The sequence below is a fragment of the Aulonocara stuartgranti genome (assembly GCF_965226115.1).
Source record: "Aulonocara stuartgranti genome assembly, chromosome: 2".
NCBI lineage: Eukaryota > Metazoa > Chordata > Actinopteri > Cichliformes > Cichlidae > Aulonocara > Aulonocara stuartgranti.
The window spans coordinates 35,022,366-35,036,438 of record NC_138940.1 but is presented as its reverse complement, the minus strand read 5'-3'; the positions used below and the strand labels follow the sequence as shown (position 1 = coordinate 35,036,438).

General features: G+C 41.8%; 2 protein-coding genes across 2 annotated transcripts; one reads left to right on the top strand and one right to left on the bottom strand.

Moving 5' to 3' along the window:
- The first annotated feature begins 410 nt into the window (after positions 1-410).
- On the top strand, positions 411-7,214 carry cfl1 (cofilin 1). Its single transcript, XM_082555214.1, has 4 exons — positions 411-542; positions 4,187-4,497; positions 4,584-4,660; positions 6,180-7,214. The coding sequence occupies exons 1-4, from the start codon at positions 540-542 to the stop codon at positions 6,290-6,292; spliced, it is 504 nt and encodes a 167-aa protein (XP_082411340.1). The 5' UTR covers positions 411-539; the 3' UTR covers positions 6,293-7,214.
- A 2,041-nt stretch (positions 7,215-9,255) lies between these two features.
- On the bottom strand, positions 9,256-12,862 carry prss23 (serine protease 23). Its single transcript, XM_082555091.1, has 2 exons — positions 12,595-12,862; positions 9,256-10,896 (listed from the first exon to the last, which is right to left on the bottom strand). Exon 2 carries the CDS (start codon positions 10,877-10,879, stop codon positions 9,776-9,778), a length of 1,104 nt encoding a protein of 367 aa, XP_082411217.1. The 5' UTR covers positions 10,880-10,896; positions 12,595-12,862; the 3' UTR covers positions 9,256-9,775.
- Between the last annotated feature and the right edge of the window lie 1,211 nt (positions 12,863-14,073).

The following is a 14,073-nucleotide window of genomic DNA, read 5'->3' as shown; positions in this document are numbered from 1 at the left end:
AGTCGTGCTAATTTTACTCATCATTAAGTACCACTGAAGGTTAAATAGGTCTCACTTGCCGAGATTTGTAGGTTTTTTCACATTTTAAGAAAAACACATATTCCCATAATGCACTCTGTTATCGGTTTGGTATGTTTGATTTGTTCACGTACACTTGCCGCCACCACCCTAATGAAATATACATATATCAGATGGCAATGGGAAAATTGTGAAACGATACATATTATATATTTAAAAATATTATATATTTAAAAATGAGTTGACAATTAAACCAGGCGCCACTTAGTGCCTGGTTTCATTTTGCGTGGATTAGATTCGAGGCCCTCTCTGTGTTATCGTCATGTTTGTTATTGACCAGTAGGCACAACAGCCGGACTACCGCGGTTAACAGACATTCACTCCCGCTCGTGCACTTTGGTCTAACCGGGGCCGCGCTTAAGGGCGCGTTCACGCTTCGCATCCAGTGTTTGTGAGCAAGAGCGACGATTCAATCGCCTTTTCAATTTCTACGAGACGCAGACGAATCCAGAGCTACAGCTATGGTAGGTTTAACACAGCCTTTTCGTACTTTTGTGTTTTTTATGCATTCTCGATGGCTTTTCTGCCTAATAATGACTCAGTTTAAGCCCGCGGGGAATTTTAACTGGGTTTAATTTGTAAGTGTTTTAGCGTCACTCGAGCCGGCTGTATGCCGCAGGAGCCTGTGCTAGCGCTTGGCTAGGCTGGGGAGCTGACTAGGAAACTGGATGGCTAATAATGCCGTAACGCAGTGTAGTCTTTGTGTTCGCATTCAGTGAACTTTCCGAGCGGCAATTTTCACACGATGGAGATAACAGACTAGGTTAATCACTAACGATTTTTTTTTTTTAAGTAAAAGCCACTGGCGCCATTTCGTTCATCTCCCAAGTGTTTCGCCGACAAAAAGCCGCTTTATCGAGGGGCCCCTGTCTGAGTTAACGTCCGCACCGTTGCCATGACACTGCTCCGGTGTTTCCACTGCATCATGTTTCAGTTATTTCACCTGTGCTCGCCCGTGTTCCCGCATCACAGGGCTGCGGCGCTGGCAGGTGCAGCAGCACCCGTGCCTCCGGGGCTGCCCGGCTAGCTGTATTGTTAGCCGGAGTAGCTGCGTTACAGTGCAGCCAGAAATGACACCCATTTTGGCGCTAGCTGAAATTTTCTTCTTTGTCTGTACACGGCTCCCATACTGACGCTGTTGTTTTAAGTGCAGGTGCATTCGTAAAGCATTATTATTATATTATCCCACAGTGAGGGCAAAAGCACAAACCGCATGATTGTGGTGGAGGGACGCCGTGAGAATAAATGTGCGATTTGACAGACGACCGGTCCCTTTTAGAGCAGTTTTGCCTTATATAGCAAGCTAGCGTTCACATGTGCGTGTGCTGCATTCATGGCCCCACCCTGAATTTGGTGCAAAGACCATTTTGTTTGGGGCTGTATTTTTTTTTATTTTTTATGTCTCAGCGATTAGATTGGACCTATCGCAACTGCCCCCCCCGTAGCTTTACTCCGTTTCTTCAGGGAGGAACCGCATCTTTGACCGGATTATTACCGTTATGAAACACCAATTTGGCAGCGTTAGGGGCCGCTTACTAGAAGCTAGCGGGGCCGCTGTGTTTTCACGTTCGGCGCTGCGCATCTTTTATTTTGCGCTGCGCATCTAATTCATACAGCTGTTTACTCACGCGGGTCGGGGGGAAAATAAATAGATGTCCATTCATTCATTCATTCATTCATTCATATGTGAAACACTAGAGAAGCAGGGATAGTTTTCCCCCACCGCCCCCAAAGGGAAAAATAATGTTTATCTAAGTACTATCGCCATTTTCCTCGCTATCCTCACAGACGTGCACTAAATCACCCCGAGAGTCTAGACATAAGCCTGCCGTGGTCTTCCAGTGAAATTGTCCTGCAGCATAAAGGTGAGAGGCCTGTAATCCTGATAAGGAAGACTTGGACTGTGACTCCTTTGTACTGATTCAGTTGAACCTTGGCGTCAGTGATTATCATTAGATAAGATTAGAGCTGGGTCTGAGCGCAGTCATAACGGTTCCACAAAAAAAAAAAAAACTAGTACCATCTCTTTTTATTATTATTTAACAGTTGCAGGCCATGTTTGGTGGTTGTAGTCCTTATCCCTTCCTTCGAGGAAGAATGCAGTGAGATGACTGTGCTTTCTCATGTGCAAAATAGTGTGTGAACTTGACCAAACTGCAAAGGCACGGAGAAATGGTGCAGTACTAGTCTTACTTTATTAAGTAGGGCTGCTCACTGGTTAATTATTACTCTGGAATTCTCATTATCTTACAGGCCTTTAACGCCCTGAGCAAACATACAATGTCTGCCCCGGGCTGCTCCCCCAGTTTTCCATGTTTCCTGCCCCATTATTTCCTTTTCATTGTCTTTTTTTTTCTCCCCCATTGCTTGGGGGATCTGTTTTTTTTTTTTTTTTTTTTCCTTTCCTGTAAGGGGCCTTAAACAGAGTCAGAAGACATGATTGTGACAGTGAACTTGGGTAGCCTGTATTATACATTTCAACAGAAGCTTCATTGTTCATGACTAAGGGCGACGCTGAAATGCTCAAATCCTGACCACACCCTCACCCACGTGGTCATCTTTATAGCAGAGATGCCTGTTGCGTGGAGAAAGGCCGAAGCTGGGTAATGTTTTATAACTGCTCGTCCAGTCATAGTCACAGAAGTGTAGACACACCTGTTAGCTGAACTTGCAGGGTTTTTTTATGTTCAGTGTGGACTTTGGACAGTCTAGACTGGCCACAGTTTGCCGTTTTGTTTTCACTATTCCCTTGTTATATATTATTGAGGAAATTGTGTTTTTATGACAAAATCATCAGTGTTTATTTAATTGAAACTCGTGAAAATATTCAGTTTTGTTTTATCCAGCCCACATCTGGTAATCACCACATCTTTTGTGCGTTCAAGCCTTTTCATCAGTCACTGGGAGTGTTCCTGCTCTCTCTCTCTGTGTGATGGTCACATGCCACCCTCTCAGGCCATTCTTCAGCCTAACGATGTCTGTATTTACTGTAGTTGTCACGTTCGGCCTGTTGAAGACCACAGCCTCGCGTTGACGAAGCAGTGACTATAGAAAATGACAAAAACCCACCCTTTTGTTTGACTCAAGCGTAAAATACATTCAGTTCCTGTGCATCTCCTGCCAAGTTAAACAGTTACTGTAAAAATATACCATCACCTTTTATAGTAAATGCAGAGGTGCTGAAAAATTCCAGGGTTTTTTTTTTTGAAGAAAAGAAATTCCAGCAGACCTGAAGCCATTTCTGCTTGGTTTGTATCAGGGAGGACACAATTATAATAAAAATGAACGTGGGTGTTTTACATGCCAAAATGTTCATGGCATTGTTTTTTGAAGAAACTCGTGCAGAGTCAGACAAACAAATTAATAATTATTCCAGTGATGGGCGAGGAAACAGGTTTCGGAACCTTTTTTGAACTTTCTCTGTTGGATGTTTTTCCAGTCTGAATAACATATTTGTGTAAACTATCTAGTGTTTGGTTTATGTTCTGAATGATCAAAAAGTTTTTTAATTCATTGTAAACAATTGAAATAAAAAGTATACTTTAAAAAAACATTAAAGCTACCTCAAGTGATGTATATGAACTTGGAACACTAAACAAAATGAAAAACAAATTTAGAGGAAATGGCTTTTTAGTTTTTAGTATTAGTTAGTTTGGTAAAACATTGTTATCACAACTTTCCTAATGAGGTAATATCCTGGATAACCTGTTTCTCTGTCAGATCCGCCTCTTGCTTTTCGCATCTGGTTTCAAAAGATGGTGATGGCAGAGACTCTTAGTTCAAGGCTTCATAACAAGCCTTCATAAACTAGTGGATGACATCAGTGGCTGCATCGATCTTTTATTATGTGGATAATACTCACATTTGAAAAGTTAAAGGCATTTTTTGCAGACTTGTTGATGAGTAGAAGCATTAGTCAGTTCACATTAATAACATTTTGTTCTTAATTTTGTATTGTTCTCCGTATTTTGTGAATTATGAGTTATATACTGTACTGAAGCTATTCAGGCATGTTAGGGAATTACTTGAATTTTCAAGAGTTGTTTTAGGGCAGCTGTCGTGATTTTGATATATGAGACTCTGTATTAACACATGGTTCGATCCTTAGGCCTCCGGTGTGAAAGTCACAGATGAAGTCATCACGGTCTTCAATGACATGAAGGTGCGTAAGGCTCAGCCAAATGAGGACGAGAAGAAGAAGAGGAAGAAGGCCATCCTGTTCTGCCTGAGCAAGGACCTGAAGAACATTGTTCTGGACGACGGCAAAGAGATCCTCGTGGGCGACTTGGGAACCACCGTGCAGGACCCATACCAGCACTTTGTGAAGATGCTGCCCCCAAACGATTGTCGCTATGCTCTGTATGACGCCACCTACGAGACCAAAGAAACAAAGAAGGAGGACCTCGTCTTTATCTTCTGGTGAAAGCAACCGTTATTACACATTTAAAAGTTTTTGAGCTTCATTAAATTGACATTAGAGTTAAATTGTTTTCCTTACGTCACAGGGCTCCAGATAGCGCTCCCTTGAAGAGTAAGATGATCTATGCCAGCTCAAAAGATGCCATCAAGAGGAAATTTGAAGGTGAGTGTCTGGTTGTGATCAGAGAATCATCAGAAACAAGTATTCACACTTGATCTTGAACCACACTCAAACCTGAATTATGTAAACGCTCTCGAGACAACACAACAGAGGGTATCACCTGACTCTGCTGTCGCCCTCAGCTCACAAAGGATGAATGCATCTTTGAGTTAATTGTTTTAATATTGTTTTAATAATGTCAGTATTATAAGTGACGAGCCCTCAGTCCCCAGTATCACAATACTTTATTGATCCATAGGGAAATTATGTATTGGATGTTGTTGCTCATAGATGCGATGGGTGGATCCTTTAAATGTGGCCACATGTGAGCTTAAAGATGAAAATAAGATTTTTGGTGAGTAGAGACGCTGTTGCAATTGTGGTGTTTAGTGAGGGTGGATATAACTGTGAAACCCAGCACTGCACAAGACTTATGATTGTCATTTTATTAGCCAATGAGCTTTCTGATTCTAATAATGATCACAAGTTGCATGTTTTATTAATTAACATATGAAATTAGTGGTCAAGTCTGTAAAGTCATCTGGGATGTGTTTACTGAGGTCTCAGATTGAGGGGACAGAGGGTCATTTTCACAGTGCACTTCCATAAAGAGGTACCCCCTGCCGGGCTGCAGTCAGCCAGAGACGATCATGAAGTGAAACATGACTTGAAGTGTTTCTTTTGATCAATAAGTTTGCTGATGGTGTCGCACCCAGCTTTTATATGATTTTAAACTCATCATGGTCCCAGTATTTTATTAAGGTTAAAAACAAGATTTGTGACACAAGAAGGAGCTTTGTTTGTTGTTTTTTTGCAAGCCATAAAATGTTTAAGAACCACTGCCCTATGAGCAAATGCTTGGTGATGGTTGACATGAAGACGAAAGAAGAAAATGAAAAGAGGAGCAGAAAACACGAGAAACTAACAGGGCCAAGCTACAGGAGAGAGAAAAGACAAGAATTAATGGCATGCTGTAGTGGCATCTAATAGGGCTCAGTGCATCATGGGAAGTTCATCAGCAGTCTGAGTCTATAGCAGTGTAAGTGAGAGTGGTTCAGGGTCCGCTGATACAGCTCTAACCATCAAAAGGAAAGTTTAATGCTTGATCTTGTGAGCAGAGAGGAGTGTTTGTCCCCTGAACCCAACTGAGAGAGGAGTCTAATAGCTGAAGAATCTGGCTCCCATTTTACTTTTTAGAAACTCAGGAACCACAAGTAAGGCTGCAGTCTGAGAGGGGACTGCTGTATTGGGATAATATGATACCATGAGTTCTTTAAGAGCTCATTTGGGACTTTGTGTGTCTGTCCACCTTAGGTTTTTGTTTGTTTGTTTGTTTGTTATTTAAGTAATTTTGTATTAAAATGAAGTGGATTTGAAACGCTTCCAAATGTCAGGCATTGTTTGTAGGATGAGTGAATATTTTCTCCTGTTAAACTTGTTTGTCAGTGTACATTCATCAAATGAGCTCACCTGCTGAGTTTTTTCCCCCCTTGATGCATAACTCTGCCTGTCTATTTTGCAGGTATTAAGCACGAATGGCAGGTGAACGGTTTTGAAGATCTTAAAGACCGGCACACTCTGGCAGAAAAGCTCGGTGGCTCATCGGTAGTCAGTCTGGAAGGAGCTCCTTTATAAATATCCCTCCCCCTCTTCTCCGGCTTCGATTAAAGCCTTTCAGACACATCTGTCGGGTTTAGCTGTTCATTCCAGTGTGGTGTGGAGAAGGGCAAAAGCAGAACCAGCATCAATTCGTGGGACTCTCGGGGAGGGATATCATGGGTGGGTTTTTGGGGTCAAGTGACAGTTTTAAAAAACGACAACAACAAAAATAAAACAACAACGAATCAGACTGTCATTCCAGTTCATGCAACGTAAAGATTATGAACAAAACACAAAGGAAAACATTAAGATACAACTGAAGAAGGAAAATGATGACGATGATTAAAACTTAAATACACACAGTTCGTGTTTAAGGACAGGGTTTCATTCTTTCCAGGTTCCATTTGACTGACTGCAGAGAAAGAGACGGTCAGCAAACCTTCTAGTTTCCCAACCACTGAATCCTGACAGATAATTGTTCCAACTACGTTTTGTTTTTTTTTGTTTTTTTGTTTTGTTTTGTTTTTTTTGCCAAACTTCTAGTTAAGTTTTGTAAGTGTGTATAGTTGAGTAGGTGTAGTAATGAACTAATTCATTTGATTGCAGGAGCTGTATAAAAACACTCTGGGGGAACACGGTTAAATATATATAATTTTTTTTCTTTGTTTTGTTATTCCATTGTTCTTTTTTTTGTTTTTGAAAGGTTCCAAAACTTGAGCAATTCCTTTATATTTCCAGTTCCGGGTGAGAAAAAAACATGACATTTGATGTAGTGAACAGACATTCCTTGTACTCGTTAAAACCAGGATTTCCTCAACTTAAAAACTTTGGTGTTATGAAGGTCTGATGGGGAGCGATGTGTATATGAAAGACCAGTGGTCAGAGTTTAGACTGAATACTGAATGGTGGATGTTTTGTATCGTCTCCTTATCTCTAATAAAAAGCACTAAACTACTGACACGTGCTGCTCTTGAGTTTGTTTACTCTCAACAGTGTTTTGGCTTTTTGATGATGTGTGACACAGAATTAGTTTTAGTAGCTACATGGTCATGGGGGACCAGTATTTAAAGCACAACCTGCATGTCCAGTCCAAGAAAATCTATATCATTTTGCATGAAAGTGTCCTATGTTCAGTTAATGTACTGAACAATATTTCTTGATGAAATATTCATGTTGAAAATCTTTACTGACATATTGCCAGCAAACGACAGTCGGTGAATACCAAAATAAACCCACTGAGGGCATGCTGTAAAATCAAAATGAAAAAACAAACACATAATGCAATGATCCAAATCCTAAACACAAAATTTATTCACAAAAGAACACAGGAAAGATTCCAGCTGATCATCAGCCTCTCATTTATTTTGTCTCATGGAGTCTCCAAATGTTTCCCGTTGGCGGTAGAATGACTGGTTCTTGCATAGCACGTTTCTACTCAAAGCAGGTATCAAAATGGCAACCTGCCAATTAACAGATGATCTGCTCTACCTCCTGAGCTTCAGCCACTCCCAAGTCTGGGCTGCAGGTCAGTTCAGCACCCGGACTCTACAGCTGTGAAGCCATACTGTTGTAATAGAAGCAGTATGTGATTTAGCAATGTCTTGCTGAAATATGCAAGCTTTCAATGAAGCTCCATCATGCAAAGATGAAGCAATGTATGCTTCCATTGCTTCATCTTTGCATGATGGAGCTTTAAGCTAAATTTGTGGACTAAACAGTGAACTTTTTTAACAAACAATAATTTCTGGAAGTGCTCCTGAGCCTGTGCAGTGATTTCCATGACAGAATCGTGGGTGTTTTTAAAGCAGCGCTGCCTCAGTCCCCGAACATCACAGGCATGCAATATTCATTTTCAGCCTTGTTCCTTGTGCGCACAGATATCTTCAGATTCTCTTAATCTGTGGATGATAATATGTACTGTAGATAATGAAATATTCAAAAATCTTCACAATTTAGCCCAGCCTTTTTATTGTAAATAAAATATGGCTTTATGAGATTTGTTAACCGTTCTGTTTTTATTTGCATTTTACAGTGTCCTAACCTGGAATTTGGACTGCAGTTTCTGAGCCAGGTAGACAGCTCAGTTTACCTTAAAATGAGCCGGATCATAAAATAAATACAATAAAATCATGTAATTTAACACTAATGTCTTTAGTTTGCATAGCCATCCAGGTCACATGTTGACACTCCTGTGTTGGATTCCTCAGCCTAAAACAAGGAGTGCCGATCTTTTTTTAGTTCCTGGGCCACGTATAGCCGAAATTGTCTTAATCAGGATCAGTCTGCGAAACTATCTCTTAATAACCCTTAAAAAAAAAAAACAAATGAAAAAAATTGCTTGTCTTTATTTAAGCGTAACAAATTTTAAGTAGATTTTGAAAGTGTTCACATCTGAACATCTAAATGTGAACTACTGACACCCACCTAGCCTGAGATATCTTAATAAGAGTAAGACGTCTCAGTTTTTGCACATTACAAAGAAATGCTGCCATAATAACTGGCAGCTCATTACCTAAACTCTGCCCCACAATTAAAAAAAAAGAAAAACAGCAACTTTTTATGGATTATTGACTTTAAAAACCACAATTTTCTGTCTTTAATGGTTCATTGTAGAGTGGAGTAGAGTCGGTCCCCTACCGATCACATGTTGAGTTTCTCGATCTCCAGCTTTGGGTAAGAAACTGAACCCAGTGCAAAAGAATGATAGTTAGAAAGTGCTTAAAAGCATAGACTAAAACAAATAAATGTGTGAGTGAATGTGGTTTGTAGTATAGAGTGCTTTGGTATGAGAACCGTCCAAAATGCACACCGCCTTCATTTTGCAAAGCCCGTCAGACAGGTTTGAGCCTCCGCTTGAGGCACGGCCTCTTCTGTTCTGCAGTTCTGCAGACTCCTCTAACTGGATCATCACTCCTCCGCAGCGGCAGCAGGTGTTATGACCACAGGAGGGCAGCACAGCACCACTCCTGAACCAGAGTCAAGACTATGGACACACACAGTTATAAATCTCTGTTTATTAAAATATACCAAGCATTTTTTTAAAAATAAAATAAAGTCAAAACTCTGTGTTTCCAGTCCGGACCAAGAACAGCAAACGGTCTTTGCTCTCAAGATACCAAAAACCAAGTCCCCAAAGCCAGAGCAGGAAAGATGCAAATACAGCCTTGGTGGATTACATTTGTCCACAGTAGGAAAATAATGTGCAGCTACTGACACACACATGAGTTACAGTGTTTTTTCCCCCTCTTGTTAAAAGTGGCTTCTGTTAATGCTGTGGAAACACTGACTTATTAATCTGACTGCGAGTGAAAACATATTAAAAGATGCCGTTCTGATGATCTCACAGGCTGGTTTATTTAATAGGCCCAGAGGTTACAGGGAGCAAATTAAAGACAGGAGAGAAATAACTCAGTGTTGAAATGGATCAGATATTTGACCCTGTGTGTGTTTTTTTTAAGTCATTTTGAGCTTTATTGTGTTTTTCATGCTCTGCTTTAAACCTCCTGCCTTTGGTCTTTCTCAGTCCTGGACACAGTCTAGCCGGTTTCCATGAACCCAGTAACAGATCTGAGCGAACTTTAAAGGAGTGATGCGCACGGCCACATTGTAATCCCGGTTCTCGCCATCTATCTCCAGCCACTGGTGTCCAGAGAAGATGCCGATGACCTTCCTTTCCCAGCGCTCTAAGTTGTTGTCCCACACTCGGCCGTATACTCCAGAGCCACTGGCTCCAGGTCGGGCATCGCAGTGCTGATATATCAGGTCATTGGACTCTTCTTCCACGGGACAAAACCTGTACACGAGCTGCCCGGGCCTGTCGCTGTCGAAACCGGAGAAGTGGATACGATGGCCTGCCAGATCGTCAGAGGACGGAGCCACAGAGAGACGCATGAAGGGACGACGGTGAGGCCAACGCAGCTCCAGCAGGGCATAATCGAACTCCATGCTAACCTCCTGAGGACCCTGGATCCAGCCCTTTGGCACACGGGTGCGTCTCACCCGCACCCAGTGGACCAGAGGCTTCTTGGCAGAAGTGAAGTGTGTTTTTGTGCCGTTGATAGATGGAGGGATCAGGAAGCCCACCCTGAGCCTTCGCGCCCCATTGACATAATCCTTCCCATCATGCACACAGTGTGCAGCTGTAAGGACGTGCCGCTGAGACACGAGAACGCCGGTGCAGCCGGTGGAGATCCGCACAGCTGTGGAAAAGGGGTAATCCAACAGGAAGTTGTCACCTTGTATGTTAAAGCGGCCATCCGCTCCATAGATCTGCCGTCTCACACGCCTGGGCTTCACTCTCCAGGGCGAAGGGTGAGCTCCTCCTGACTCTGCGTCATCCTCCACATCTACCGTGGTGAGAGTGCGCGAGCCGTCGGCGTACAGGGTCTCGAATGCCAGTTTCTCCATGAGCTGCTCTTCCTGCTCTCCTCTGTGGAAGCAACTTGCGTTGCAGTGAGTGGTGAAATCCAGCTGAGCGTAAGCACTGAAGCGGGAGCGGGCGAGAGGCGTCGGAGCGTGAGGGACCAGCGTGGGGACGTGGGCTGGAGGAGGGTGGAGGAGAGAGAAGGTGAGGGGGAGCTGAAGAAACAGGTGAGTCAGGAGGGAGCTCCCAGACGGCGTCATCGTGGTGATGGAAAACACTGAAAGGACACAGAAAATGATCAGGCATCTCTGAGATCGCATGGATTCCTGCACGTTTGACAGGAACGACAAATGTGGAAAACATTCCCAAACAAGATGCCCCAGAAATACACAAACTCTAATCCCTTCATAAATCTGCACTTGTTTTCAGATGATTATTGATTGTAAATCACACCACAAGTGAGGTCAGCTTAGAAAGTTTTATGTTGCAACGCAGGCCTGAACTTCATGTGGTGTGGAGAGGCAACAATGAACCTCTTGTTCCTTCAATATAGATTACCAGGAAAATGGGATTTCAGCCCAGTGGAAGCAGAGACGTGGTTTAATGTATGACAAATTACAAAGAAAAGTCAGTGAAAGAGTCAGAAAAAAAAGCTCTAAAAAACTCACGTTTGTTAAACTTCTTTAACAAACTTGAGAGTTTTTAAAGGCACTCGGATGTAAGGAGGTATTTTTCATTAAACATTAACTATGTTACAGCGTACACAAGGCTTTCGGGCTTTCAGGGCAGATTAGCAGGGATAAGCAGACACTTGATCCCCTTTAAAGACTGTGGATCCCCAGGCACTCATGGCACGAAGAGAGCAGGTGTGTAAAAAAAGTGAAAAGGCTACAAGTCCAGGCAGGGCAGCAGAACAGAGCATTACTCCTAACTAAAGACAGGGTGGGGCCTGTCCACACACCTATGAGCTGCCCCATAAAGCACTGTAACGGAGGTAGAGCTGCAGCAAAGGGATCCTGTAAGCTGGGAAAGTACAAATATCCTTCCATGGCAGCTGTGAGGACATTCAAAGTGGTAACAGCCTGGGAAGACGTGTAATCCACGTTTTAGGGTGTAAAATAAATGAAATAGTTGTCTTTTCACAGCCTTTTGTTTAATGTTGAATGTTTTAGAGAACTATTTTGATAGAAAATAAATAAAGATGAAAACACGGGAAAAGACACATTAATCTGGAGGAAAGATGGTGGGAAAGGTGTGGCTTTGTGGCCACTGCAGTAACCTGAGATCATGGTGTGTCTTTGAGCAGACCAAGTGCAAACAGTTTTTGTATCGCATATCAAAGTCTAGCCCTTACAGGAAGTGAGTCCTGATGTTTGGATTTGTTTTTACTTATTTTGGTAAGCAGTTAGGATAAGATAAAGAAATGGCTGTGTCCTACATTACAAACAATCCATTTCCTTTTTTTACACTTAAAATATATTTATAGAGCTGTTATATCATATTTGTTGCCCTTTCTGCTGACCCCAGGTCTTTCCAGAAAAGAAGATTTTTAATCTCAATGAGATTTTTTAAAGCATATATAAAAATCACCTTGCCAAAAACTGATTTCAGCTTTTACCTTGTTCCTGAAATGTCTGGTTATCATTCGTGAGAGACTTGTTTAGCTGATTATAGGTCAACAAGTCATTTAGAACAGTTTAAATATCTACAATCATCCAAGGCAAGTATCTAAAACCCTGCAGAAAACTTCCCGATCAGCATCTGATCTAGTCCATATAGATCATATGCTGCAGTGAGATGGACCGTAGCTCAAAGTTTGCTTAAAAAACTTCTTAGAAAATCTTTCAACCACCTCATTCAGGAAATTGTTCACGTACAAAAATAATTCGTAAATGTGAATGTAACTCGAGTTTAGCGCTTTATGTGTCCCAGTAGAGACACAGCAGCAGTTCTCAGCCAAGCCTCCCATTATTACCTCCTGATTACAGATCGATAGTCCGTGTTTACATCCCAGTCAAGTTCTCCTCCCCATCAGACGACTCCTTCGGGATCATTTCCCCAGGTTGTCCTCCACCTCTGCGCTGACAGGTTAGCTACTTTCTCCCACCTCCGACAGGTAAATCTCATAGGCTCTTTTACAGCGCGTGCACATGCAGCTCCAGGTGTGGAGCGAGTCTCGGGGCGTGCCGTGAAACCTGCTCTGCTCAGCCTGAGCGCCACAAATAAAACCTCGAGCCTGAAAACAAGTGTTTTCTCTTCATGCACCGGCCGGCCTCGCGGTCCTAGTGCCCCTCAACTTCCCGCCTGCCAGGGTGCCGAGGGGCAGCACGCGCTGTAGTTTTACAGGTTTAATCATAAGACAAAGTTAAACGGACTTTTTGACTGAATGGTGCTGAATGGTACTGGTTTTAAACGGTTTATAAAGTTTTCCTTCTTTTAAAAAATACATGAAAAGTTTTACATGATAAATGTCAAATCACAAATCATCTTTCTACTGAATGTTCCTCAGGCTGCCCACAAATTTCAATTTAAAGCAAGAAAGTTTCGGTTCAATTCAATTTCATTCAATTGTAGCTAAATAACACCAAATCACAACAACAGTTGCCTCAAGGTGCTTCATATTGTAATACAATAATAGAGCAAAAACCCCAAAAATCAAACAACTCCCTTTGAGCAAGCAGTATATTGGCGACAGTACATATTGTAAATCTCCTAAGGCTTTCAGTTCTGGTCAGACATTTGCATGCACTCATTGTGGGCGTGAATGTCATGGTAATTTGGGGCTTTTTACAGCATGCATCTTTAATGACTCTAAAAAACAATGTGTGCATAAGTTTACGTTTATTTTAGATTGTGTCTCATTCACACAGGGTCACATACATACAATAATTTAAATCTTTTAAGTGGTGCAGAAGGTTCTACAATATCTCTAAACTTGTCCTGTTAGAGTCTCATTGGTGATCATGATTGAACACAACTGATAGCTTCTCTTTGCCAGCATGAAAAAGGATTTGTTTGACAGCACTCATTGTATCAACCAAAACTCAGAACAATGGGAAAGTCCAAGGACCTCAGTGAAGACATAAGAAGGAGAGCTGTAGATTTACACGTGCTTGGAAGGTCTCGCTGAGCCATTTCTAAACAACTGCAGATTTCAAGATCATCAGTTTAAAAAATAACATGTCAGTACCAGTTATTCTGATGTGTCACCACTTTTTTAAAGTCTGGTCTTCAAACTTCATGCCCATGGTGAGTGCACGTGAGCTGCCAAGCATAACTGTATATAAATCGCCAATAAAAGCAGCCTACTTTTTAAGTTTTTGTTATACATGTAATTATATGACTTAGTATTAAATATGTGAGCATTCTGTTTGTTGCATGGGGGAAATTATATAAGTCTCACTGGACATATAGTTTATATATGTCGTTTTGGAGGGAATGGGAAATTCCCTTT

What these genes read in the sequence shown, in the direction of transcription:
- cfl1 (XM_082555214.1), top strand. An exon ending in GACCTCGTCTTTATCTTCTG is followed by an intron (nt 4,498 to 4,583) that starts GTGAAAGCAACC and finishes CTTACGTCACAG; the next exon opens with GGCTCCAGATAGCGCTCCCT. An exon ending in CATCAAGAGGAAATTTGAAG is followed by an intron (nt 4,661 to 6,179) that starts GTGAGTGTCTGG and finishes TCTATTTTGCAG; the next exon opens with GTATTAAGCACGAATGGCAG.
- prss23 (XM_082555091.1), bottom strand. Translation starts at nt 10,879, where the DNA reads ATGACGCCGTCTGGGAGCTCCCTCCTGACTCACCTGTTTCTTCAGCTC.